The sequence below is a fragment of the Pogonomyrmex barbatus genome, unplaced genomic scaffold (genome assembly GCF_055798465.1).
Source record: "Pogonomyrmex barbatus isolate J1 unplaced genomic scaffold, ASM5579846v1 scaffold3, whole genome shotgun sequence".
Classification (NCBI taxonomy): domain Eukaryota; kingdom Metazoa; phylum Arthropoda; class Insecta; order Hymenoptera; family Formicidae; genus Pogonomyrmex; species Pogonomyrmex barbatus.
In genome coordinates this window covers 1,109,240-1,136,083 of record NW_028297127.1, presented here as the reverse complement: position 1 = coordinate 1,136,083, position 26,844 = coordinate 1,109,240, and the positions used below count along the sequence as shown (strand labels likewise).

At 39.1% G+C, this 26,844-nt stretch overlaps 2 protein-coding genes across 3 annotated transcripts in view; one reads left to right on the top strand and one right to left on the bottom strand.

Moving 5' to 3' along the window:
• Nucleotides 1-9,993, top strand: part of LOC105434207 (uncharacterized) — a 30,993-nt gene extending 21,000 nt beyond the window's left edge. Inside the window, exons 5-6 of the mRNA XM_011649859.3 lie at nucleotides 8,092-8,262; nucleotides 8,871-9,993. Of these exons, the coding sequence (XP_011648161.1) occupies nucleotides 8,092-8,262; nucleotides 8,871-9,346 (647 nt within the window). The 3' untranslated portion in view covers nucleotides 9,347-9,993. The remainder of the gene's footprint in view (nucleotides 1-8,091; nucleotides 8,263-8,870) is intronic.
• A 1,982-nt stretch (nucleotides 9,994-11,975) lies between these two features.
• On the bottom strand, nucleotides 11,976-26,756 carry LOC105434208 (brefeldin A-inhibited guanine nucleotide-exchange protein 3). Of its 2 annotated transcripts, none has more exons than XM_011649860.3 (22): nucleotides 26,623-26,756; nucleotides 26,123-26,256; nucleotides 25,487-25,621; nucleotides 25,170-25,335; nucleotides 24,725-24,854; nucleotides 24,373-24,657; nucleotides 23,963-24,196; nucleotides 23,623-23,850; nucleotides 22,952-23,328; nucleotides 22,653-22,837; nucleotides 22,418-22,580; nucleotides 21,986-22,294; nucleotides 21,675-21,897; nucleotides 21,427-21,600; nucleotides 20,864-21,272; nucleotides 20,571-20,783; nucleotides 19,614-20,496; nucleotides 19,397-19,529; nucleotides 17,758-17,986; nucleotides 15,131-15,360; nucleotides 13,315-14,887; nucleotides 11,976-13,101 (listed from the first exon to the last, which is right to left on the bottom strand). In XM_011649860.3, the coding sequence occupies exons 1-22, from the start codon at nucleotides 26,705-26,707 to the stop codon at nucleotides 12,958-12,960; spliced, it is 6,642 nt and encodes a 2,213-aa protein (XP_011648162.2). In that variant the 5' UTR covers nucleotides 26,708-26,756; the 3' UTR covers nucleotides 11,976-12,957. The 2 variants fall into 2 exon arrangements, with proteins under 2 accessions (XP_011648162.2, XP_011648163.2); XM_011649861.3 differs by having other exon boundaries at nucleotides 24,373-24,642.
• Between the last annotated feature and the right edge of the window lie 88 nt (nucleotides 26,757-26,844).

Sequence of the window (26,844 nt, the reverse complement as noted above, 5' to 3'; positions counted from 1 at the left end):
CATCGGCCGGTACACTGACTCGATCGTGTCGAGACGGAAGAAAGGAGAGGAAGAGGCGAGGGAGTGCGGGAGAGAAAGAGAGAATGAGCGAGCGAAGAATAGAAGGGGGGTACGCAAAAGGGAGGAAGGAGGGTACCTCTCGCGGAGAAACGAGAAAAGAAAAGGAACGAGAGACAAGACAAGGTGGAGGAGGTAGTTACGTGATCCACGCTCGAGAAGGCACGGCTGCTTCTTTCCGATCGTAACCATTTCGCCTCAACAATGTTACAGGTCTCACCTGGCGCTACTATTTATATTTATTTTTTTTAATATCAACCGTACATGCCGGTGGAGAATCTTTCGCCGATACCACCGATACACTTTTCATCACTTTAATGATCGACTTTCTGATTCTCCAAATTGACAAACGCGATGTCTTTGATTTGTAAAAAAAAAAAAAAAAAAAAAAGGCAAGAAGAAAAATGCATCTTTTATCGTTTATTTTATATAAAACTGGAGAATTAGAGGATTCGGTGAGCTGTGTGTGAGTAGATTTGGTTTCTCGTACGGGCTGCAAGGTGGCTTGAAACGTGAAAACGGATTCGTACGTGCTTGATGGCTCGTGAAAAAAGCAGTTACGGACGATGGCGATCCAACGGCAAAAAGTAAGCGAGCATTGTCGTGACAGAATTCAGCCGATAAACAATAACGGAATCAAAGACCAATCGCCAACGAACCCATCCGAAACGCCGACCCAGCGCAGTCGAGTGGCAAGAATTCTTCAAGACCCTCTTCGGTCTTTTTTTCTCACTCTAGATTAATTGATAGCCAATCAACGGTACGACTTAGGCGTGATCAATTGATTAACGAACTGCTACTGCTTTCGCTGCTATTTCGCTATATTGGCAGAATAATCTGCCATAAGAACGCAGAATTATCATCGCATCGAGCAAACAGTACTTTCATGCACTTTCCAAATACAAAGCAACATGTAGAATAGCTCCGAATATATAAACTGCACGATAAATTTCAATTACAATATAATAATATTTAGTTATCATCACGGTAATTATATTTTATCGCTTTATCATCTTTTCTCTCAGTTTTATTAATTTTAATTAACAAATACGGATTTGGCTCTCCCAAAAAAAAGTTTTCCTTTCTTCTCTTCGCGCCTTGTTATGTATGTATTTCTGAAGCTTGTTAATTATAATTTTTCTTTGTACATACTAGTGCACTGTACACATAATTAAAGGCTCTATTTTCCTGTACAATAATCGCAAGAGAATTTAAGTTTTTTGAGGCCTTCTACACTGGGAATTGAGGATCCGATTGCACGACATTAAAAGTTTCGCGATGCATAAAGTTTCAAATCTTGCATGGGACGTGTAACAAACTTGCTGCATAATTAAAAATATACAACAATAATATCGTGCCATTCCCGAAAGTAAACAGTGTCGTTGAAACAATTAGGAAAAAAATCTGAAAATGAGAAAGAAAAATTCGTCGTCGTCGTGCTGAAGAAGGGCAAGGCCACCTACGCGAGCCTTCCGTCGGCCTGGATCTTAATGAAAGGCCTTTCGTGACCCTTACCGTACTTTAGTACAGGAAATTTGAGTATACTTGAGACTTAAACGAATCCGAACCGAGAGTCGAGTCCGAGAGGTGCAAGATTGTAGAGTGTCTCCGGCGGAGACAAGAATCTCTTCCTGGAAGTAGCAGTGTCATTGAATGAAAGGTCTCCCAAAGATTTATCTAGTTCCTCTTCTGTTCTCCTCGCTGCACTACTTTCTTCTTGCACGTTTCTGGTGCGCTCCAGTTTCGTTCGACAATCGCAAATCGAGCTATCTAAACGCGATTGTCGAGTGGCTTTAAAAAAAAAAAAAAAAAATTACGAAATACTTCCTCGCTCTGCCTGCGAAAGGCAATACATTCGTTTTTGAAATTGAAAAAACACGCGTATGACAGACGATCGACGATCGACGATCGAGGACTTTTCGAGAGGAACAATGATGCCAAAATTACGTGAAGAAAGGATCGCTGAATACACATACGTGTACATACGTGAGACGTACTGTTACCTCAATTATCCTTTCCGTCGCTTTTCGAAGACACAATAAATAACCGGCCTTTCAGAAGCCAAAAAGGCATAATTGAAAGTCGCTTCCTTTCAGCGCCCACTTTTCAGATGGCCCTGCGAAAACGTTTAGTGTACAAAATTACAAGTAAACTCCGGAAACTCGTTCGCGAAATCTTACACCTTAACAATCGGGCTTAACAGTCGGGCAAAACTTTCACGTAAGGCATAAAAAGGATTATTTATTTAACATAATAATCTATTATATAAAAATAATTTAAATATATATATATATATATTACAAATAATAAATATATAAGTGTAAACAACAAGGCAAACAAGGTAAAGTATAAATTGAGCCTGCAACAAGGTGACAATCGCATTTTTTTTAATCGTACGATTTGGTACAATTCTATCATCGCGAACGTAAACAGATCTTCCATTCGAACATTTATGTAATCTCGACGGGCAATTATTACGATACTACGCGGTCGAGGCTGAGACCTCGGTATTTCCGGGCGTATCGATGGGGCCTCGCCATTCATGCTTCGTTCTTCATTCATCCTGAAAATTCGCGCGGGAACGCGCGAAGAAGAGGCGCACAAGAGAGGTAATCCCGGCCGAGAGATCATATCAAGAAAGGCTGAAAAATGCACACGCCGCACACCCGACGAACGTCGGAGGAAGAAGAGGAGGAGGAGGAGGAGGAGGAGGAGGAGGCGAGGCGAGGCGAGTGGCGGAGTGAGAGGGAGAGGGAAGAGGCAAATTCATCGATCGGTCCTTGTTTTTTTTTTTTTTTTTTTTTTTTTTTTTTTTTCGGCACCTAGGCCCGGGACCCCATTGTTCGGGTCGGGACAAATTACGGCGCGATGCGTGCGTGCGAAACGCAGGGGCCCGGACCTTTGCGGCCGGCGCGACGTTACGCTAAACAGATTTCCTCCTCTTACAAATTCGGAACCCCGGCGGCGGAAATTGAATGGAGCGTCCGAGGAGAAGAAGGCGAGATAAAGGAACGCGCGAGGGGATGAATGGCAATGTGAATGAGGACGGATTGCGGCGGCGTGGCGCGAGGGGGGCGAGGGGAGAAACGTGCGAGAGAAACGCAAACCGAGCGAGCGAAATTACCGGCGATGGTCATTGAAATCGAGCAGCGCGCGAAGCAACGGCATTGTCGGATCTCTTGGTTCTCTTGGCGAATTGAACCGACTCTGGGTTACTGACTCCCGCAAGAGCGCCGATCTGAGGGAATAGCGCGCGATCGAATAGCTCCGAGATGGGAAAGGGAACTTTCGACGCTTTGTACGCCGCCTTTTTTTTTACACTATTCCGATTTAATTGAGCCATTGAGCAAGATACAAATTCTCATGCTGCATTTCTCTCGTATTTGTGACGCAACCAAAAAAAAATTCCACGCGTCCTTCCTTTACAAAGCAGTACAACGAAGCAGATATTGTAATAAAATTGCTCACGGTTGTCTGGTCACGCGACTCTTGACCGATTGAGAATTTGTTTAGGAAGATTTCTTATTTACAAATAAAAAAATAATAAATTTCATCTATAAATATATTTTATTATTTCCAAATTATTTTCAATCTTTATTTATAAATAAATAAAATTTCTCGTCTTCTTATCCACGTGTTTCGCTCTTCGAGCGTTCTTCCTCGATCAAACGTAAGATCGGGGGTCTTGCTGAAATCTCCGTCGTCCCCGAGAAGAAACATTATCCTCGAGACAGGATACTCGGGTATAAGAAGAAATCGTCGATGGTAAGCGATACGCGGCAGTTTCCTGAGTATGCATAAGACTTCTCTCGCGTTCTCTCGTTCGCCTTTTACGTTATATCGCCCGGTTTTGATGAGCCCGACATATCGACCGATATATCGATCGGATCCGTATAGACGTCGGGGGCCCCGTCGTTATATCGAGACGACGCGGCAATATCGACTTACATTACACGACCGAGCGAGCATCTATCTCGGTGGGAACCGAAGCCCCACGAGCTTCTTGAGTTCTTCTCAACGGCCGAGATGATCTCTCGACTCTCGGCTCGCTCGAGATTCTGAATCCCGTGCACGCCACGTCGATCGCCGCCGGAGGACGAGATCGACCAGGTGGAACCAGCGATCGAGCTGAAAGCGCGTCGAACTCGCGACGTCGCGCTTCTTTCCTTTTCTTCCACCTCTCTCTCTCTCTCTCTCTCTCTCTCTCTCTCTCTCTCTTGCGCGCGCGCGCGCGCTACCTCTCATCTCAAGTCACTTTGAGGAAAAGTTTTACTTACAGGAAACGTTTCTATATCTAGCTAATCTAATAAGGAAAACATACGAAGTATGTTTCCTCACGCCAAATTTACATATTCTCAAGTATAATAATTTCGTTGTTCTTCAATTAATTCGGCGAGATGCGTGTGCGTCATATGTACGCTAAAACTAAATGATTATCGATTAACTGGAGCTTGGTGATTCGAAACGAGGAAAGTTGTCTAGTTTTTTAAAATCGCAGCGTTAATGATGGAGTGCAATTTTTATGCAGCCTGCGAGTATCAAGGTCGGCGACAGTCACGACTGGGCTCGAGCTCTCTTTCCTCCCGGCGTGGAGAAGAAATCTCCGAGAGCGATCTTAAGTGTCGGTAGCGAGAAGATGAGGTCGATCGAACCACCGGATAGCGGTAACGCTGAGGGGGGGAACGAGACGGGAGATCGAAATGGTGAAAGAGCAGGGGCGGCGGATAGATGGAAGGGAAACCGAGAAACGGCAAAATGACGGCGGTCGATGGACGGTTCGTTAAGTAGATGGCTGGTCGGAGGATTAAGCACCAAAACCACCTCACTGTGGTTTCACACCCGCGGGAAGAGAGAGAGAGAGAGAGAGAGAGAGAGAGAGGGGGGGTGAGAGAGAGAGAGAGAGAGAGAGAGAGAGAGAGAGAGAGAGAGAGAGAGAGAGAGAGAGAGAGAGAGAGGGCAGCAGTAAACAACTCAGAGTTCCTTTGGTCGTACGTTCTTTCGGCTGAGATCGACGACGACGAGGTTGCGGTGCTGCGATTCTTGACGAAGAAGAGCGAGAAGAAGAGGCCTCTTGAGAAACGGTCATTGACGACAACGCGAGCGTTAGCGTGACGACAGTGGTCAGCTGTGCGATGAATATCGAATTGATGATGACGATGACGACGAGCGAAATAGAACGGCGTGACTTCGATCGTTAAATTATTAATCGGGCAAATCCGGAGGGAAAATCCGCTTGCTCTCACTTTGACAGATCGGATTTTACGTGCTGCTGGCAATTCGTTATTTCGAAACTAAATCATCGCATGATTGCACGCGGATAAAAAAGGGGATTTTACACAATTGTGCACAAGACGACGCTAAAAATGTAAATTGTGTAGATAATTTACATTTTAATTATTTATCGCTTAATATACCGAGTCAAGTAGTTCTACTACGGCATTTTGCATTTTTATATTGTAAAGACAAATTATCAAGCAGGAATATGACGAATGAATTCGACGAGAAAAATAGTTAAACGCATTGTAAAATAGGACGACACTCTAATTGGAACAACAAAATCGGAAATATTCCTAAAAAAATTGGGAACGTATGGTCAATAAAGCGCTAATAAAGCATTGTTAAGGGAAAAAAAAGGGGGAAAAGAAGTGGAAGAAGACGAGGAGGAGAGTAAAAAAAACGATCCTTCGTTCTGAATGGACTAGGATCGTTATTTTCCTTTTCTCGCTCATCCGCTCATAGAGAATCATTCGGGAGAAACGGACTATTATCCAACAGATGGTCCTGCCGACACCGATCCGAGCGGAGTGTTGTGTTAGTGCCTTTGTTTTGTTACCGTTGTTCCGGTAATTGCGGCAAATACACGGCCATTTTCGGTAATCATCCCCGAAAACGCCTTCTGCACCCTACCTGATCGTCCCGCACGGCGGTGCCCCTTTGAGAATTTCGAAACGACCTCGACCTTCCGCTTAGTAGGCGTAACGACAGTTTTGCCCGCGAACGGATTGGTACCAGCCTCGACCTTACCTCACGACAGATCGAACTTGACCGATTTGTACGCCATTTGAACGCTGGATTACTCGTACCAGTCACGCGTGTCACACTAACGTGTCACTCGTGAATTACTTCGCGCATACCATCTGCAAATAGAACAGCTGTTTGTAAAAAAGAATCAGCAGGGAAAAAGTCAGTTGATCGTTACGCACACGATATAACTGATAACAGTAAATTCCAGTTAATATTGCTAAATAGGGGAAAATCTGTAAAGGACTGACGAATTCGCGAGAATGCTATTTTACATATATATTTTACATGTAAGAAAACAGAGGTATTCCCCACACGTAAACGTTCGCACGCAAAAGAGGTAATTCCGATGAGTTTCGTGTTAACTTTCCTTAAAGCTGAGAAATAAAATGTTTCGTGGCAATGGGATATAATTATCATTTGAAAATATGTTGTTGATAAAGATTTTATTAAAACTTCCGCCATACAAATTCATTTCGAAATTTATCTACTCAAGTAATAATCTCGACAAATAGAAATTTGAAATTTTTTTACTGGAAACATTTGACATTTGGATTTAAAAATTTCCGAAAATTTATTGCTATTATTACTATTCTTCCTTTGACAATTCTCTGAAAATTTATTATATTTTGAAGCTTTAAAAGAGATTGGCAGTTTTTAAAACTTAATTATATGCTATTATTGGCTAATTTCGAATAAAGGAGATAATCATATAGATTAAATTAATAATTTTTTAAAAATAAAGTATAAAATGATGATTAGGTTAATTATCATAAATTAATATAGTATTGAAAATGTATGAAATACAGACCATACAAATTTACAATTTATAAAAATAAATAAGTTGTATAAATTTATATAATATTAGATTAAATAAATTCGACTTGAAACAGAACGTTTCTATAAAAGAATTTTGGCAGATTTTGCAATATCTTTTTATCTGAAATAAAATTGAACGATATGTGAATGATATGTGCATACATTTTAATTAAACGAAATCTTTCATCGTTTCAGACATATATGGGACAATGACACCGAAAAATTTCTCCGAATCGCCCATGATTCACCGCATTATCATCTCTTTTTCTCTATCTTTCTTTATGTTACGAATGATTTTACACGGAATAATCGGAATGCGAATGATGCTTTAAAAATCCCGATATTTACGATGTAGATTCCAGATAATTAATATAATAAAGGAAATGATGAGTGCTAACACTTTCAATAAATATAGAATCTGCCGATGCGAAGAACAGCGATTTGAGATTCTTTCGTGGAAGCGAGCTCTTCGGAAAGAGAAGGTAAACTGTGAGATTGCAATTATAAAACTTGATACGGTAAAATGATTTCCGCCTAAGTGATTAGAATGCGCAAGAATATTGTCATACTTGCGATCGTGCGATGAAGAAATCAACTTATGCAAGAGGATCCGGGAGAAAGATACGACTCGATAGTCACGGATCATTAGCTCGTACATTGGGATTCGCACTTTTACCAGCGCGCGACACCATTACGCAATCGTCATTTTTTACCTAATGATCTCGATCTCGTTGCGACCGCGCACGATTCACTTCCAGCCGATCGTTTAAGCTTCCGTCGACTCCGCTTACCTCGACTCGTGACTCATGCCAATTAATCTGCCTATCTTACTCACTCGAAACTCCGTTTACCGACTCATACCGATTTGCTGCGCATTTTAAGAAGCACACACTTTACAATACATGGCCACAAGATCGTTCACTCTTTTGCCTTCTAATGATTTACATTTGCAGAATTTACTTTTCTACGGTATAACAATATAACATTCTATATGTAATATGTAATTAAAGTTTAATAAACATGAACATCTTTTAGTTTTTAAATTTATGAAATAATGTAAAAAAAAAAAAAAAAAGAAATCATATTCTACAATGTTCTACGTAACATTCAATATTAAAGTTTTAATAAATATAAATTTTAGGGTTTTTTTTAATTTACGATAATCTTGAAGAGAGATGATATTTTCTGTTGTAGACACGGGTGTGGGTACCACAGAATGGACTTATCCATCCACAACACCATCTTATCCAGCTCCTCCAGTCAGCAGCAGCGGTTCCTATTCTCCTTTACCCGGCGGTGCATTTTCATACCCGGGGGAATCGCTGTCGCATCATCCAACGACGGAGCCGGTGCCGTTGCCAACAGGTATGGTCAATTAATATATGGACAATTAAAAAAAAAAACCTGAATTGATTTATGATCGATCCAATTGATCCGGCGACGTGATTCGCCGACGCACTGCTAATTAAGAAATACCTACGACGATTTAATAACATTCTGACGCATGACTCGTTCTAGGAAAAAGTTTCGTAATACATTATCTAGAAGGCGTCTCATGTGTGTCTGTCTTAGAAATATAACTATATGTATTACAATTGATCTTTCAGATTTATAGAAACTCACCGGACATAAATCACTCTATTGTTAATAATAATAATAATAATTTCAATCAAATCAGAAACGATCGTCCATTTAATAAAACTGAAGATTGCCGAGGAAGAACTGAAAATTGATCACGGAATTACAGCAGATTGTAGCACTCTTCCAAAAATATGTCACGAAATTTTTTACGACTCGTTATTCGTGCAATTTGTTCGTTATAAATTTTTCTTTCTCTCTCTCTCTCTCTCTCTCTCTCTCTCTCTCTCTCTCTCTCTCTCTCTCTCTCTCTCTCTCTCTCTCTGGAAGAGACCTCGCAACTTTGATTGTCGTACAACTTGCGAATCAGAACGACATCGTTTTCTGCTTCACAGTGCTTCCTTCGGACACCCAACAGGACACCTACACGCCGAATTGCGTGTCCATGTACTCGGGACACGGCACCTCGCCGACCACATCCTTGCCCTTGGTGCCGACCAGACCCAGCGACCCTGACATCTTTGCCGGCGGTGGCACGGGCAGTGCGGGCAGCCCGGGTTACCATTACAGTTCCTGGACACCTGGCCCGGCGACCCCGGTCCCGGTGGCTTCCCACAATTACAATCCCAATTATCAAGGCTACTACAACAATCCCGGGCAGAACTACATCACGGGTCCGGCGCCGATGGTCCTCTATCCTCAGCTCTACAGCACTGTCAATCAAAACCAGATTCATCTGCATCTGCATGGTGACCTGAGCGAGGAACAGGTCACCATAGCCGGTGGCAATCTCACCATCAGCAGCATTCGGGAGATCGGCGTGCTCGGCGAGGAGAGCGAGCAGAGAAACGACGTATGGAGACCGTACTAAAAAAGAGGAGATCTCTTGCCGATAAAACTGACATGACTCTTGGTGCGGCATATCGCGCGTGCGAATTACAATGCGCGAGCTTCCCGCGAGTGTGGCAGTGTAATTTCTAATTTAATGCTCTAATTAGTGAGTGCAGTGATAATAGGACACCGACACCCAGTACTTTTTGAAAGGAAGACTCGTGTGCAGGACGACGTTGCTGTGTTAAATATTCTTCGAACTATCTGCAGATACGCGAATTTGTCGCGTCTGCAAAAAATTCAACTGCTGAACGATATCTTTGCGGCGACTGCATACGAAAGTGAAGAATATTAACTTACGCGCGTGGGACAAAGTGACCGAGAAAACTCTTTATCTTATAAAAATCAGCGAATAGTAGGAGATCTCATTAAACGAAACTAATGATGAAACTTGATCGATAATTGAGAAATTATTGTGCGCACTGAAGCGAAGAGTCTTCATCGTTACGTGCTCGTTTCTTAAAAGTGAGAAACCGGATCGCAAGAATATCGAATTTTGATTCTCGATCGAAAAAAAAAATTAGTCAAACCTTGTAACGTTGTAAATATACACATATTTTCAGAAATGAAATAAAACCTTGCCCAATGGATTCCTAAACCCTTTCTCTCTCGCGAAAAAGTAGTCTCAACATAAATATCAAATATAGCCGGATACATTTTAAATTATTCTCCTTGTTTTATATCCATATTGTGCAAATAAAACTTTTTTAAGCTCTTTCACAAATTTAAAATTACCTTCGGTGATAATTCTGGGCGCAATAATATCTTCACGCACAAATGTGGCGGGGAAAAAACTCGGTATGAGAGCGGACTATAACAACGCAGTTGTCTCTTTCATCATGGGGGAACAGATAACCCTTTTTACGAGTGCAGCAAGCTCTATTTAATATTTAAAGCACGTTGGAAATGACGAACGGATGGATAGTTGCGGTCTGGCTGGTCGCGACATCGTCGGTTCGCCGTTCTTGCGTCCCTTTAGAGAATCACCCCATGCTGCTTCGTGTCAGCTAAATCTTTAAACTTGCCTCACCCAAATTAAACCGTAGCTCTTCTTCTTCACTATTAGTTAATTTATTTATCCATAAAAATCGCAGATCGCAATTATCGCAACTAATTCGTAATTAATTTTTTTTAATTATACTTTCGCATGGATCAAATGTGAAATGGCGATAGAATAATTTATTTTTATTTAATTTTTAGTTTTATTCAGCTATTTTTTTTTTTAATTTATTAAACTTTACATGCAATATAAAAAGATCTTAAATCAGAAATCGGTAGTCAATGTGCCACGAAGATGTATCGTTGTATTTGATAGAAGATAATAGAAAATAACAGAAGATTGTCTGAAACATACCTTGGAGTAAAATTACTACGTAATTAAGATCTTAGTAAGCATCTCGGATGATTTTGCCATTTGACAATATATATATATATATATATATATATATATATATATATATATATATATACGACGACGAAGTAATCTTTATAAGTAATTAGAATCAAAGTATAATGAGAGACTGGACATACCAACATCTACTTCCTAATTATAGATAATCTTTCTTCTTTTCTAGTATAATCACATTATTTGTTTCCATAAATAATTACAAAACCTCTACTTAAAATATCCAAAAAGGACAATCTAAAACAAAAAGAAACGTTTCAATTGTCTCATTAAAATTAATTAGAAGTAACTACTGTTTGTAGATAATTATTAATTTACTAAGTAAATCTTTGCAAATATTTCACAGCTTCTTTGCGTTCATTGAAAAATCAAAAAAAAAAAACATTCTTAAAAAGAGTGCGTAAGTTAATTATTGATTTCCCGTGCATATCTTTTTTTTTTTTTTTGAAAGAAACAAAATATACCGTTACGATTGAAATTGCGAATAATGGCTGCGAAAGGGTGGACGAACAATTTTTCCTGCTTCGACGACTTCGCACTTCGGAAGGAGATCTCTTCACTCTCTTCTCCCACTTTTCTTGCCGGGATGTTTACAGCCTCGACGCGTCTTGCGAATGGGACGCCACGAATAAAACCACGGAATAAGTCGAGGCGGCCGTCGCTCGTAAGCTTCTCTCTTTACGAGGATGACTCGACCGCAGACGAGAGACTCTCCCGCCCTTTTCTACATCCGTTAAAATGAACTGAAATACGTTTCGTCCCGCAGGAAATGGTCGACATCTTTGGTACCAGCCGAGCATGGCCGATGGAAATAAATCGCGCGGTACTCGCGAGCCTCGATTGAAACAGTCTTTAAATCCTGAATAAAATATTGTCCGAGAACATTCAACTTCAATAAAACAAACTCAACGATAAAGGAGATGAAACTACCTACGTCAAATATAAAAATTAAAAGTTTACTTTTAAACAAAACGCGCAACAGTCTAGAATGCTGCTCAGATATTAAAGAATTTATTTATTTTCAACATTTATACATCTTCTTAGAGATACATATTTTTCGTACTGTATATCTCAGAGGATGCATTTTGGCTGCATTGAGATTCATAACAATTCCTCGTTAAATTCCTCGTTACCTCCAATCACTCCATTTTCGTACTATCTAAATGTATTTTAGGAATAAACGGGGAATACATATATGTACATATATGTATATATAGGCACATTTTATTATCAGTTATTAATCCTTCCATTTAAACCATCTGATGTTCAACAACATTTACAACATTTATGGAATATACCATACGTAGAGAAACATCGATAATATTTGATATATACATCAACATTCAATTATAATCTTTACGTTAACTATAAAACCAAAATAGATTAATAAATAATATTAACTACGATTATGGAACACATAATATAAAATATATTATTACTATCCTAATTAGACTCATTTCAAGAATATTACATTATACAATAAAATATAATACTCATTACAAGCATATATTTAATCTTTTTTTAAAGTCAAAATTTTTGCTTTATTTCTTCTCTTCTAAAAAAATTGCTACTTACACTAGCTTAAAGAAAACTGCATGAAAAATGAAAGTATCACTCTTGGAGATTATCTTAATGAATAAAGAATATTGCCAATATCATCTGCGCCGTGTGAGACATCTCCCGCCTGTCCCAACTCGCCCGTGTTTTCAAGCTTTACGTTGGAAGCAAAAATCCGATACTACCCGGCACTATGACCGGACCGCAAACTACAGTTAAGCGCAAAGAGCATAAAATGAGAATCGAGATGTGCATGTGGAATGGATCGTAAATAAAATCCTTGTCTTCAACGTGTTGACGCGTTGGCATATACGGAAAAAATAGTGATCCACACGAAAACGGAAACACGTTTTATTTTTTTTTTTTTTTTAATTTAATTTACTTGTTCATTGGCAAATTTATTGGCAAATTTTAATTGTAACTAAGAATTGTAAATAAAAAAAAAAAAAAAAAAAAAACTGGCAGATCCTATATCTTCTTCCTATTTCTTCTTTCGACTTCGCGTATCTATCACAGTAACAATAAAAAATTTGAAAAAGAAGTCGAGAACATTAGTTTTTCTTTTTTCGTCTCTTCAAAAGTCTTACAACTAAGGCTGCGATCGCGCGTGTACCTAAACTCGATCGCTATTAATTATTTGTCAATCCATAAAGCACAGCGATACGATGAAAGAGGGCTGAGAGACGTTGCTTCAGGCTCTGATCTACGGCGTGCCTTGTCAGTATTCGCACGCCTCGTACGAAAACCGGAAGCAACGGTGCCAATCGTTCATCCTGTAAAAAAATCCCCCAAGATTCGTATATAAAAATAACTCACCACGAAACTATAATTATTATTTATAAATTCAAAACAATTTTCATTTACAAAATACATTATTTATCTAAACAAGTGCTTATATACAATTCTGATATTAAAACTTTATTTATAATATATTGTAAAAAAATTATACAGTATATATATGTATAGAGAAAGATGGAAAAACTCACTGGTAAAGCTAACGCCCATTCCAACGCAATGACCAAAGTGTCTGCCCAAGCTTTCCTGTGAGCCTCGCTGTCTTTATTGACGTTTCGCTTGTGAATTTGCACTTCCTGATTGGCGATCGACTGGCTTTCAATCGGAGATATTTCTTCTTCGTCTCGTAAAAAGGGATTCGTTCTGAAGCCACGCTTGCTACGTTCGTAATCGCGCAGTAATTCGTCTATATTGTCAAGGATCTGTGCAGATTTAGAATTTTTTTTGCCTTCTTCTTTGATATCCTCTTCTGGCTTGCGAGATTCGTTCAAAGAATCTTTAGACATCGTCCACGTGGATGCGCTGTGCAGTTCCATCACCGATTTTGATCGAGAATCTACGGAATCGACCAACAAAGACTTGTCTACATCTTCCACATCCGCCGTCATAACAAATGTCAAGGATTTTTGTCTGGATAATGGACCTACGTCACTACCACGCCGTTCCGAATATATTTTTTTATATAAAAGGCCTTCGTCGGAGAACGAATTTCGATTTAACGCTTTCATATCCGCCACAGAAGTTCTCATAGAAATTGACTCCGTTGTTTTCCAGCGTGAATCTAGATTATAAGAGAGATAATCGCGGCTGTACATCATTTTGGGAGGCGCCGGGGTCACGGCGCTGTACTTGGCATCGATATAACCTTCACTGGAGGTTCCGCCGGAACGGTCGAGATAAACAATCTTCTCTGTGACCGATCCGAGCCTGGACACTGGTCTGGAATCATCAGTTTCTGGTTCTGATTGCGGGCCGGAATCAGTCGAATATTCCGCGGCTAAATCCGACAATCTGAAGGGTCTTGGATCATTTTCACTCTCGGCTCCAAGCTCTTCTAAACCGCTCTCGTCGTCTAAATTTGGATTATATACGTCATCTGGATCATCCTGGTCGTCTTCCTCGTCACCGTCCGGTTGATCTTGATGGACGCCAGGTTCTTCCTTTTCCAATTGGTCAACGGGGGCCGGAGTACTGGTGACAAGTCGGTCATCTATGGGCTCTTTTCTAGTAATCTCGGGAAAATCATCGGGTTGTGCCACCAGCAGGAATATCTTCCGTTCTGCGAAACTGTCGATTCTGGTATATTTGCCATTTTCGTCGAGAACCACTTCGACATAAGTCTCGCAAAGCTCGTCGAAAACCGTACGCAATTGCCGTAAATACTTATTAAGCTTGCGATGCTTGATGTCATAGACGCACTCTCTGTCGCTTAATCCTGTGCCCAGAATGGTCTTCACTAATTCCATAGTTGCGTGGAGCTCCTCTATTTCCCGTAAACATAGCTCAAACAACGTGATGATTTTAATGGTCCAGGCAGCGGCTGCCTGACGATACAGATTAGCCGGTTGCTCGAGATTTGCCACCTTTTGTACCAAAAATTTCAGTCCGGGTCGACAATCGAATTTTAACGCAGCAACATACGAGAAGTCCAGGGCAGACAGGAAAATCTCCACGTGATGCGGATTCAAGTAAGACAAGTAACTTCGTTTGACGTTAGGATTAGGTGAACTGCATGGCGTCGAATGTGGAATCACATGAGACAAACTATGAAAAAATTTTTTTCAAGTAAGAATAATTAATACAATACGTAATTTTATGTTTCTTTTTTTTTTTCAAGCTTCCCTTTTATAAAGTTATTAAAACGCGAGTTAAGCTACCGATAACTTTTACTTATAAATTCCATTAAGTGGATCTCTCTCTTAATAAGTAATCGAAATTATAACGCTTAAAATATAAGCTAGTGATATTTGTTATATTATCATGTACCAGAAATAATTATATACAAACCTCGAAATTGAAGGGTCGGTACCGTGAAGAAGAACACTCGCGATACAATGAAGCAGCATCTGGTGTACCAAAAGCCCGACTACCAACGCACGCAACTGGACTCTAACGATGTAGAGATCGGGATTGAGAGTAGCGCCTACGGCAGGAGGGTACAAAAGGAACACGTACGATCTTTCATCGGGTGATCGCGAGGCGTCCTCCATCCGTGTCTGTTCCTCCAGGAGGAACACCTGAGGACAAGCGCATGAATTATAAATGTCTAAATTTACTTCAAATAGAAATTTGAATGTATGGCATGACACACAATTTCTTCGAAATTCTGATGAACTTTATGATTGAAATTTTGCTATATATTACTTTGCTACTATATAAAAGCAATCAGTCGATCCTCGTAATGTATTGATTGCAAGTAAGATTATGTCTATTATCATCTTGTGATAACGCATTTTTTTCAACAGTTTTATATAGTTGTCAAATATATAATAACGATATATTATATATATATGTGATCTATATTATTTATAGTAATTATTAATTATAATCGTGAGGATAATCTTAATTACAATAATAGTAACGGTATGCACTTAGCCTAACACGACTCCGCAATTTTTCTTCCGTTCGCAAGATAATATATGTGCAAACTACGAAAGCTGCAGCTTCTATAATACGGTGTCGTGTACCGTTACCTAGACGTTATTGTGACAGTGAAATTCTAGCCATGGACCCAAGCCATGGATTTTAAGTGATTCGCAAGATCGTGCCAAGTAAAATTGAAATAATGTCTTAATCAGCAGCGAGGTCCCTTTTCATAAATTCGTTAAAAATGAAAAAAAATATAGAAATTTAATTATATTAAGTATTTTATAATAATAATAACACCTTCAATAACACTTTCAAAACTTGTTAAAAAATTGAGAGAAGTTGACGATTATACTTGAAATACTTAATAAACTTACAAGAAACATATAAAAAATTTCTTTTTAATTAAAGATCTGATTTAAAAAAAAAAAACAATATTTTTCAAATTTTTTTTTCTGTATACAATTTATATAATGATGATATCTTTATGTCTTTTGAAAAGAACCTCGCCAAAGCGCTTCTGCAAACCTAACCCGTGCCTTCTACCAGCATGTGCAAATGTTCAAAGAAAGATATGGTAATCTAAATCGAATGGCGTTTCCTCGTCGACAGGCGGTATTCCAATATTACGACCTTTCGTTCAAGGTGGAGGGTGGCAAGTGAACAGTCAATCAGCTACTGACGGAAGCTCTATATTTGTTGAACACAGTCATTCAGCGGTACAAAAATACATAAGAAAACATTTCGACTCTGTCAGGTCGCCAATATCAGCCACATCGAACAAGCTTAGAACACATCGAAAGCGATTGGTCGATTAACGCTTACACAAGAGTATTCGTCTTCAAAATATATTACACAGGCGATATATATATATATATATATATATATATATTGCTCGGTATATGAAAATATTCTTTGTAAGCGGATTCTTCTTGGAATTGTTCCCGAGTCAAATAGGACGTGAACGCTAAAACTCGGCCTGTCGACGACGACGTGATGGCACGCCTCCACGACTCTGTGAATCACTCCGCCGTGGATGTCGGACATCCATCCACTCGCTTCACTCGTTTTTTCCGCCAGTCGAAATGGTGTGAATCTCGATGTGATTATTATTCTTTTTTTTTTTTTTTTTTTTATTCTGGGTTTGATTGTTTCTTAAAATCCATGACGTGAGTTACCGTGGTCGGCTAGAGCCATTGGGGGCCTGTGTTCGTCGTAGTGTTAGTGTAATCGGGGGGTGTCATGTGCTGCCTACAACCGACGGGGTAGGAGGTAGTGTGCTGGTCGATCAGTGTCGTCTCAATGGTCGTCAAATCCTGGAAAGGCGTCGTCGGCAGTGACGCCGCGCTCTGCCTCTTGATGGCAGTCAATATCTCACGCAGCTGGCTCACCTGGGAGCAAGTCAGGTCAGGAGGGAACCATCTGTGTCCCTATGTCTTTATCTTTCTTTCTTTATCTTTCTCTCCTCCTCTCTCTCTCTCTCTCTCTCTCTCTCTCTCTCTCTCTCTCTCTCTCATTTTTTCTCACACTCTCACACCCATCACTTTATCGGAATGAACCACGCGCTTGGAAATCTATGGAGCGACAAGATGTCTATACGAGAAAAATCATCTATATTATAAAGTGGATGATAGTGATCGATAATGGAAGCTTTGATAATAAATTTTGAATAAAAAAAGAAAAAAGAAAACAATTTTCTCATCTTGTATCTAATTCTAATGATGATTTTTATTTTTGTGCGTGTTATTTCCGACTGCGAATTAATCATATTTAGCATTCAGAATAAGATATGTGATAAAAAAATTTGGACAACGTGATTTGTGAATGATGAAGTGGAATAAATGAATTTTCTCGATTTAAGACAGAGTCTGTATATCCGAATGTTCCGTCTATCGAGATCTCGTGACTGCGAAGAGCACATCGATAAAGCACATCGAACATACAACAATCAGAAACAGAGGGTATCGGTGTCCTCTCCTGTGTATGTTACCTTTCGGAAAAAAAAAAAAAAAAATAAAATAAAATAAAATAAATCTCAGATTACTTACCTGAGCGGCGAGCTGTCGCAGCCGTTCCGTTTCTTCCGGTGTCGCGTCTCGGCGCGCCGCGACCTTCACTTGGGCGACATCCCCGTAAAAAGATTCCGATCTGGGTGAGAAAGCCATGGTCAGCTGGTGCAACTCCTGCAACGAATTTGAACAGGCACAGTAGCACGCGACACCGCAGACCTCCCATTGTTCTGGAGTAAGGAGTGGCCCGCTGCTCACCAGAACGTGCCTGTCAAAACACAGATTTTTAATATATCTTTGTAAAAACCGTTCGCAAGTATCACTTGTTTATTCTTAAAATAATAAATAATCGCTAAATAATAATGATAGAAAAGCTTTAGGTCTATTCTCTATACATATTTCTTTTTTTCTTTTTTTTTTTTTTTCTATAATAATTGAAAACTCGCAGTTTAAGGAGCTAAGGTTTTAACAATATCTACATTGAGACCACCGTTGTTCCGCAATAAATCTTACAAGGACACAGGCAACGACCGGTGAATCGGTAATCAGATTTCTACCGTGCTACCGTGTCAACGATAAAATCGACCAATCGCCTTCCGAGCGATCTGTCAGACGATCCGAAGCGCCCTTTCATCGCTATTGCGATCAAGCGAGAATCACCCGATCTGCTTGGATTATGCTACGTAAGTGGGTTATCTATCTACACCGGGCGACGCTAGAATTTCAGATCGGGATACCGTTCGGCTCGTCGTTCGCGTACGCGCGAACCTGCTCCGTTTTTAAATTCCGGCGTGCAACACGTGTACATCGATACCTCGCGATCGGCACCGATTCGCGGGATCGTATTACCGCACTCCGGTCCGGTTGGACGTGTCTACCGTGCACATTAATACGGAGAAAATACGCCGATGATTTCCCCAGGTAGATGCAACGTGTGCAATCGTTGGCACGACGCTCCGAGGGTGTCGGGTGTCGGTGGCTACTTTATCCCATCAGACAGCCTGTCAAGCTTCGTTATCGTCTTACACGCGCGCTCCGTAATATATATATATATATATATATACCCTAACTTAACGTCCGCTGCGAGATGCATTCCATCAAACTTGACGCTCCGTTCACCCCGAAAAACTGAAAGTTGGAACGACAGAAGCGATACGGTACAAATATAATGGCATTACCGTAGTACAGAGTTATGCAGAGTTTTTCAAAAGTAGTGGAAACGATCAGACAACTTGTCAGGGATGCATTAAAAAAAAAAAAAAATGTTACAATGAAAAGTTGTAGGGTTTCAAAAGGTCTGTTTAATATTTTTTTTTTTTTTTTTTTAATGCGTCCTTGACGAGCTATTTGACCGTTTCTATACTTTCAAAGAACCCTGTAAGAAACGGTATTAGACAATACGTCGTTTCGATCAGTCGTTAAAGAACCATTACGTTTGGTACCGTCCCCATTACATTCCGGTTCTCTCTTCTACAATCTCGTACTTATTATTGATGCCATCAAACATTGATTTTCTATGCATGGTCAAGTATTGCGCGCTAAACCGCGTAAATATTAACGAAGCTTATGCGAATCGCAATAAAGAGCAAACGAGCGGACAGGCAAATTACTTCGGCTCGCTTCGGATGGCTCGCTTTTATGTCACGAGCTAGAAATGTCTTCCACGCTTTTGGCTTACCTAATGCAAGCGCAACCGAGACGAGCTATACTCTCCGTAGGCTGTACCACGCATTCCGCCATTACTAGCAAAAGCTGTTTCAACATCAGCGTCGTGGCTGATAAATAGGCATCGTTTCTGACGACGTCTGGACCTGAAGAAAGATTACACAAATGGAACGATTGACAATCACAGTTTCTCGCATACTTTCGTCTTTTTTTCTCTTTTCTCGTATTACCTTGTAAATGTGTCAAATAGTCAACCACGAGATCCGTCGTGAGACCACAACATTGTTTAAAATTGGGCGCAAAATTGTCCCATCCGCGGAAGATCTTGGATGTTTTCCTCAGCCAATTTTGTACCATAGGCAACAGCAAATGATTAACGCAGTAGAGTCCAAAGGCCGATCCAGGTACATTCAGGATATCGCGCAAAAGGTGAAACAAGGTCTCCAGAGTGTGCGGTTGATAACGCTTCGGACATATCATTGTTGCACTCGCCAGACCTTCGATAAGAATGTACCAGACTCTAAGAATACCACTAGGTTTGTCCATGCTCTGCAATGTAGCGATAGGATGGGCGTCCTTATCGATCAACGGCGTCAGAGCGTCGTATGATTTTTCTGGCATGACTTCCTGCATCGACTCGATATGCTTATCGAATCTGGTCAGTTCGAGATTTGGAATGATCGGATCCACGTATTGTGGGATCGTAGAGACTTGAATCCTTTGAGCGGAATGGAAGATCGGGCAGGCCGGCATTCGGTACATCGACGATAGAATATCGCTGCAACTTAACAGATACTTCAAACTTTCAACGCAGAGCCTCATTCTTCGCAATTCTGCGCTATCAATACTTTCAGTCTCTTCAGATTGAGCTTCGTTGTCGCCGATACCTCTCACGTGTTTTAGCAGACACAGGATACAATCCAGAGCGGCATTAGCGAAGACTAACGTGTTGTCTGTTGAAAGGAAGACTCTAAAAACTTCTAACAAAGGCGCTGATTCCACAGAATCTGAATTGTTCACCGATGCCACGCGGAGAGCGCCGAAAAGCGGACGCCAACCCGAACGTATTTCGGTACGATTTGTTTCGACAAACTCGCAGATGCAGCTAACAATCTGAAAAAAAGAATAATAGTTTTTAATCCGAATTTAAAAAACAAATTTTTACATAATTGCAAACGGCCGCTCACTTGATCCTGCACGTCGCTATCGCAGAGCTCTAGACATAAAAGGTTTTCAAAAGGTTTGAAGAGCGCCTCGTTGAAATGAAAGTGCGGAAGCTCTACTTGTTCGTTCAACAAGGCCGCCATGGAGTCATGAATGCATTGAACGGCTTTCTTCGAAATGCTGCGATCTTCGTGACAAGCTGCCTCCATGAAATGTGGTCCCAAAATAGTCCATACCTGAAAAATTATTCTTGCGTTATATAAATTATAATTGTAAATTATTACAATATATATAACTTAAATATTATTTCTTTTACCCCCATTATATGAATCAAAGGCCTGCCACTTTTCACACACTTTAGCATAACTTCGCCTAATCGAGCCAGCAGCAATACATTCATCTCGTTCTCTCTCGGCTTACTTCGTCTCCACCAAAATCTTTTATTGTCTTTGCAGCCGTCAGGGGTCTTGAATAATTGCGCTTTGCTGGCTTTACAAAGAGCCATGAGAAACGAGCAAAGCGCTCTGAGATTTAGTTTAAGCGCTGCGTCCTCGAAAAGTCTATCGACCTGTTGCGACAACACGCAAATAATCTTTGCAGCATAGTCCGCTGGTAGAATGCCATTAAATTGGCTATCGGCATTCGATTCTTGAATAATTTCCGGAATCGTGTCTGAGCTGGGATTTTGCGTATAAGGACTTGAAAGAAAACTATAAACGTCCACGCTATAAAAAAATAATAAACAAATTAAAGATACAAAGATATTAGAATTCTTGTGTTCAATAATATGTTTATATTAAATCAATACAATTAATAAGAGAATTTTTAAAAATTATATCAATTAATTAAAGTATTACAACACATAGAAATAAATCATACCAAGATTCCTCATCATCAACAATGTTGAAATTTAATCGAAGTCTGTCTTGACCATTCTTAGCATCACTATTCGCAACGTCTTTCTTCTCTTTTTTCTGAGAGGCCTTGGGTAACGACGGATTTTGGTTTCTTCCAAAGAAGTCATGTTCCAATTTACTCACATACAGACAACACCTTTTTTTCAAATGCATCAATCTTTTTAATATGCGCGAGAAAAAATTTATTGTTGTATTTTTAATTGTACTTACGTAAAAACATGTGGCCAGCAATCACTACCATGACTACCAAGTTCAAGACCTCTACCTAGAAGCACATCCATACTGAGTGCATGAGACGTATGAAGATTCGTCGCTTTATTTTGCAATTTAAGTCGAAGAACATCCTTTTTACGAGTAATCTTCGAAATGAATTGTTCTGTACAAGCAGCTTTTGCGAGAAGAGCAAAAATGGAGCCACAACGATTCTGTAAACCTAAAATAAAGGATAATAAAATAAGGAGATAAATAAAACAATTTTATTAAAAGTCTAATTAAAAAAAAAGAAAGAAAAATATATATACCAAGTACGTTGCTCAATGTGGCAGCCTTGTGAAGACCTTCGAGCGCTAAGACAACCGTGTCTCTGACTCCTCTCCTACCACCGTCTCTGTTCAAGATACCTTTATTGGTTTCCTCTTTAGGAGGATTCAGCCCCGTTGTGAGAACCGTCATCATGCTGCCCCAACAACAAGTTAACACTCTTCGAGAGAGTTTCGCACCAGCCTCCGCTTCCGGAGTTGGTTCACTTCGAGAAAGTTGGGCTCGTTCCAATCTTATGTAATCAGAAAGCAATTGCCCGCCTCTATGACTGCCGGGTATACCATCCACGTCTATAAATCGCATAAAAGAATTTCATCAGTTTAAATTTATCAAAGTTACAATTTAGATATTATAAAAAATATAATTTTGTTAAGATATTTATTCTACTGAAATACTAATTTCATGCGATATACCTGTGAGAACATTAACTAATGCATTATTTTCTGTAGAGCTAGGATTGTAACCACATTTCTCAAGTAAGTTGCACGCGAGTACTTGTTGATATAATTCAGAAAGCCATGTAGCTGACAGATAAACCAGCACACCCGATCCATGTACCTCTTCCACAAATCGTTCCTTAAAAATAAAACTAATAAAAATAAACGTAACAAATGTAAAAAGAATTAAAATATTTGCATTAAGACAAACCTCGCTGATTGGTATTTGACGACCTTCCTCGTGATAATAATTTATTTGGATTAATTTCAGATTGAGAAGCAATGCTGCGTATGTAGCCAAATAAATCCCATCAGCATTCATGATTGTGATTAATGCACATGAATCCGTGCTAGTGTCAGTTTGTTCCTGTATCTTCTGTTGAGCTACAAATACCTCTAAAAAATATATTAAATATATAAATGTTTTTATTAACAAAAAAATTTTATTATTATCATATTAATGCAATTTTGCATATTATCTTAAAAATTTTATCAACAGTGGTTATATACCTTGACAGTATTCAGAAGCAAAGTTTTGCAATGCCTCATCCACCTCTATGTTACTTCGCAAAGCGAGCACCATCGGTACAAGATCGGATCTAAGTGTTCTTACAAATCGTCTGGCATTGTGTCTTTCCACATCCACGTTGCATTCGTCGGCTACTTGTCGACCCACATGAAGACATTTGGGTAATTTTTTCAATCTCAGTCTTTCATTTTCGTTCTCCGCGGTACAATCGTTGTCCTCGAGACTATTTTCTTCCTGAACTTCGTCCGATTCATTTTGCGGACCTTCAGTATCCGTCGAATCACCGTCTTCTGATGGTCCATGCCCGGATGAGTCTGAATCCGAGCTTATACCTTTTTTCATTAATTCCAATTGTTCTCTGAAAAATGAATTATAAAATACATAATGCTATAGTACATATAATTGATGAGAAAAAAACAAGAGTATATATGTTAATATATGTTAAGATATAAAATGATAATATATGTTAAGATATAAAATAATAAGAAAAAAAACAGGAGTATATATGTTAAGATATAAAATAATATTTCATCCAATAAAAAATTATAAAAATATATATAAAATATATTTTTTTAAATATTAATAATTCATATTTCTTGAATTTTGTAAATAATTAGCAAAATTATTGTATTAAATTCATTATTGTGCTCACCTGTATGTTTTTGGCAATCGTGCCATGCTTTGATAAGTCAGAGGTCCACGATAATCACAGGATTCCAAATCTTCATATAAACTATTAATTGTGCACGTATAATTATGATTAATAGCCTTGCCTTCGCAAAGTTCTTGAAGCGCCGACAGCATAGCGACAACGCAAGAAACGCTTGCGTGCAATATAGTCAATCCACCCGTTGTTGATTCCTCGATCGAGTCCATGGCCCTAAAAAATATTATATAAAAATTAAGAAAAAGTTTTGTTATCGAAATTAAACCAAATTTTATTTACATTTAATTTGCCGGGCATCAAAATTTGAGTTGTGAGAAATACTCACAGTCTCATCAGTGCCATATCACTTTGTATATGGCTCGATCGATCTTCTTCCACCAGCAATGGTCCAGCAAAATCAACCATGCGACTAGGACTGCGCAGTAATTCCTTCAACGCTTTTAAGGGTTCTAAACGCTGCTGCGGCGGTGGATACAATAGCATTCTATGGAACACTGATTCCAAAACTGGTCGCAATGGACCAACACATCCTACCAATCTGACTAATTCCGTACCAATGCTGAAAAAAACATTTTTTGCACAATATTATGTAATTCATAAAATATTAAATATTTACATGGAAAAAAAACATTATAAAGTAATGTCATAATTAATATATTTAAAAAAATTTACTTTGTATGTGTAAATTTACGACACTAATATAGTTATATTTTGACTCTGATATTGTAATCTTACCTATAAACAGTTTTAGCTTGATGACTATCAAAACTCAATGATGTGGCCAAGTATCCGGAACCTCTGCCAATCTCGTTCTCTTTTCCTTCCCGGGAAGTAAAGGTCTTATCTACTCGAGGAGTGCCCAGAAAGGCTATCAAGGCTGGACAAAACTTTTGCCATAGAAAAGTCGTAAAGTGTGCGTTAGTATGAATCTTTTGCGGTAGCGACGATATAAGCGTGTGTAAGCATTCCAGTAGGAAGACCACGGTGCTGCCGTTTCTGCCGTTGCTGGAACAGGATTTCCTGAATATTACTATAGTATTAAATGTAACGGTTATCAGATTATGAATTTTTTAAGGTGCATTTTTACTTTTGAGCCTCGTCCAACTTGCTGCAGATGTATTGCAGAATCGGCAAAGCCTCGTTGAAACATGAAACACCCCGTTCACGCACATTTTTATTTCGCTTAGCATTTTCATCCATCTCTTGACACTCCTCGTCTGCAAATAGATACAATAATGCGTCATTGTAGATGTTGAAATGCCGTACCAACGATGCATTCATGAATATAAACGGTATAGCTGATTATTTGGATGTTCCGCCGATGGCACTCTTCGACCCGCATTCTGCCGGCACGCGATCTTGTAATTTATCGACCAAACATTCTGACATTTATATTTGAAAGCAGAAACATTCAGAAGTACAGAAACATTCTGACATTTAGACTTGAAAGCGCTATTATTGTCGTCTAAGATAAAATGCATCGCTGGCGATAGTGCATCAATATCTTTCATTTTTTTTTTCATTTAAATTACCTAAAAAAAGACAAAATGATCGCAATGTTTGACTAGTTGCAGCCTGTGCAGCTGTACGCACAGCTTGATTGCCATTCTCAAATGCCTCGCAACAAGTAGTCAATATCGCAATGATTAAACGGCCATTCATAGTCCAATAAGGGGAGCAAGCAACTTGGAGTAAGACCTGAAAAAGAATTGCCCGTGATTAAATTTATGTGATTTTAAGTAAAGAAATGTTATACTTTTTAAAATTCTAATTATTTTTTTAGTTTTGTTTACTATTATGGTTTTAATCTTTATTCTTAAAATATTTTTACGATAATTGTGAAGCTTACTTTAAGCATATCTGTTTGGGTGTCATCAGATTGTGAAACGATGGAATTCATGGCATGCAACATTTGCGCAGGCAACCATAAAGAGTCATCTTCTGGCTCGTACGGCGATTGAAATCTGTCGTCTCTTAACATCTTCTACAAATTTTGTGAATTGAATCGTTATATATTTATAAAATAATTAATAATTATCAATAAAAATATACTAATTAAAAATTAAGTTCACTAAATAGAGTCTCCTAATTAATTGCAATAATTCGTTTATTTAAAATAATTTTTATTACAAAATTTCTAAAAACCGTGAAAAAAAACTTCTTATATTCTGAAAACTTCTTATATTCGAAACTAATTAAAAGTCATCTGCCATAAAGACGTTTCGCTTAAACTGTCACAGCTGTTCGTCCGTATCTGTCGTTTTATCGCACACAGTTCCGGAACATACGTTTCCACAAGTGGTTACATCAACTCTGACCACCATATGCAGGAAAAAAAAAATAATCTACAAATAAAACTTTAAATATACAGAAATATGTTTTAGCCAAGTATTTTTAATCTGTATTCATAGTCTTGTGCATAAAGTTATTTTTTTCGAGCAAAAAATATTTTTATTAATAGAATTATCTTCATCGTGCCACTTACGTGCAGTCCCGCAAGTCCAAAGGCAACAAACTTGCTTCTGTTGCTTTCCAGTGCTAGCTGAAACGTATGTAAGCATTTTGCGCGCAATTCGTGCGGCGGATCTCGTAATAAGCCCTGCTGCTTCTCCAGAAAATCTGCGGAAAAAAATTATCCTTTTGTTACAGAAGAAAAAGAAAAGAATTAAGAAAACAAACCCAAATGGCCTGTGAGAAGTATTTTTGTCATAATAACAATTACATTAATATCACGTCATTGTAATAATAATTTTTCGAATTGTAATTGACACAAAAAAGTAACTTTGCATTATGGACCACTTAGACATAATCGGGATTAAATAAGAAGTATAATCATAATATGTGTACGCGATTGAACTTGTCGCAAGAAATGGCCAGTTGGAGGTCTGTTTGATGTTCTCCGGAATGAGAAAATCTCGAAGAGCGCGAAAGACATTTAATAAAAAAAAAAAAAAAAAAAAAAAATCGAAAGCATGGTACGCTCACCGTGCGCTTCCTGCGCCGATTTTCGCAAATTCTGTAATCTCGCATTGTTCGACTCCCTGATGATCTGCAGCAGGAGATCCTCCATGACACGACGGGCTACCACCGTTACCACGCGACTGATCGATAATGGGAGGGAGTGCCGATGCCCGTCGTCATGTTTCGCTGTATATGCGCACTTTCAGGAGCGTAAAAAAAAAATATATCACCCTTCAAGAAAGCAGC

What these genes read in the sequence shown, in the direction of transcription:
- LOC105434208 (XM_011649860.3), bottom strand. Translation starts at nt 26,707, where the DNA reads ATGGAGGATCTCCTGCTGCAGATCATCAGGGAGTCGAACAATGCGAGA. An exon ending in ATAGCGACGTGCAGGATCAA is followed by an intron (nt 20,497 to 20,570) that starts GTGAGCGGCCGT and finishes TCTTTTTTTCAG; the next exon opens with ATTGTTAGCTGCATCTGCGA. An exon ending in AATGGGCGTTAGCTTTACCA is followed by an intron (nt 13,102 to 13,314) that starts GTGAGTTTTTCC and finishes ATTTTTTTACAG; the next exon opens with GATGAACGATTGGCACCGTT.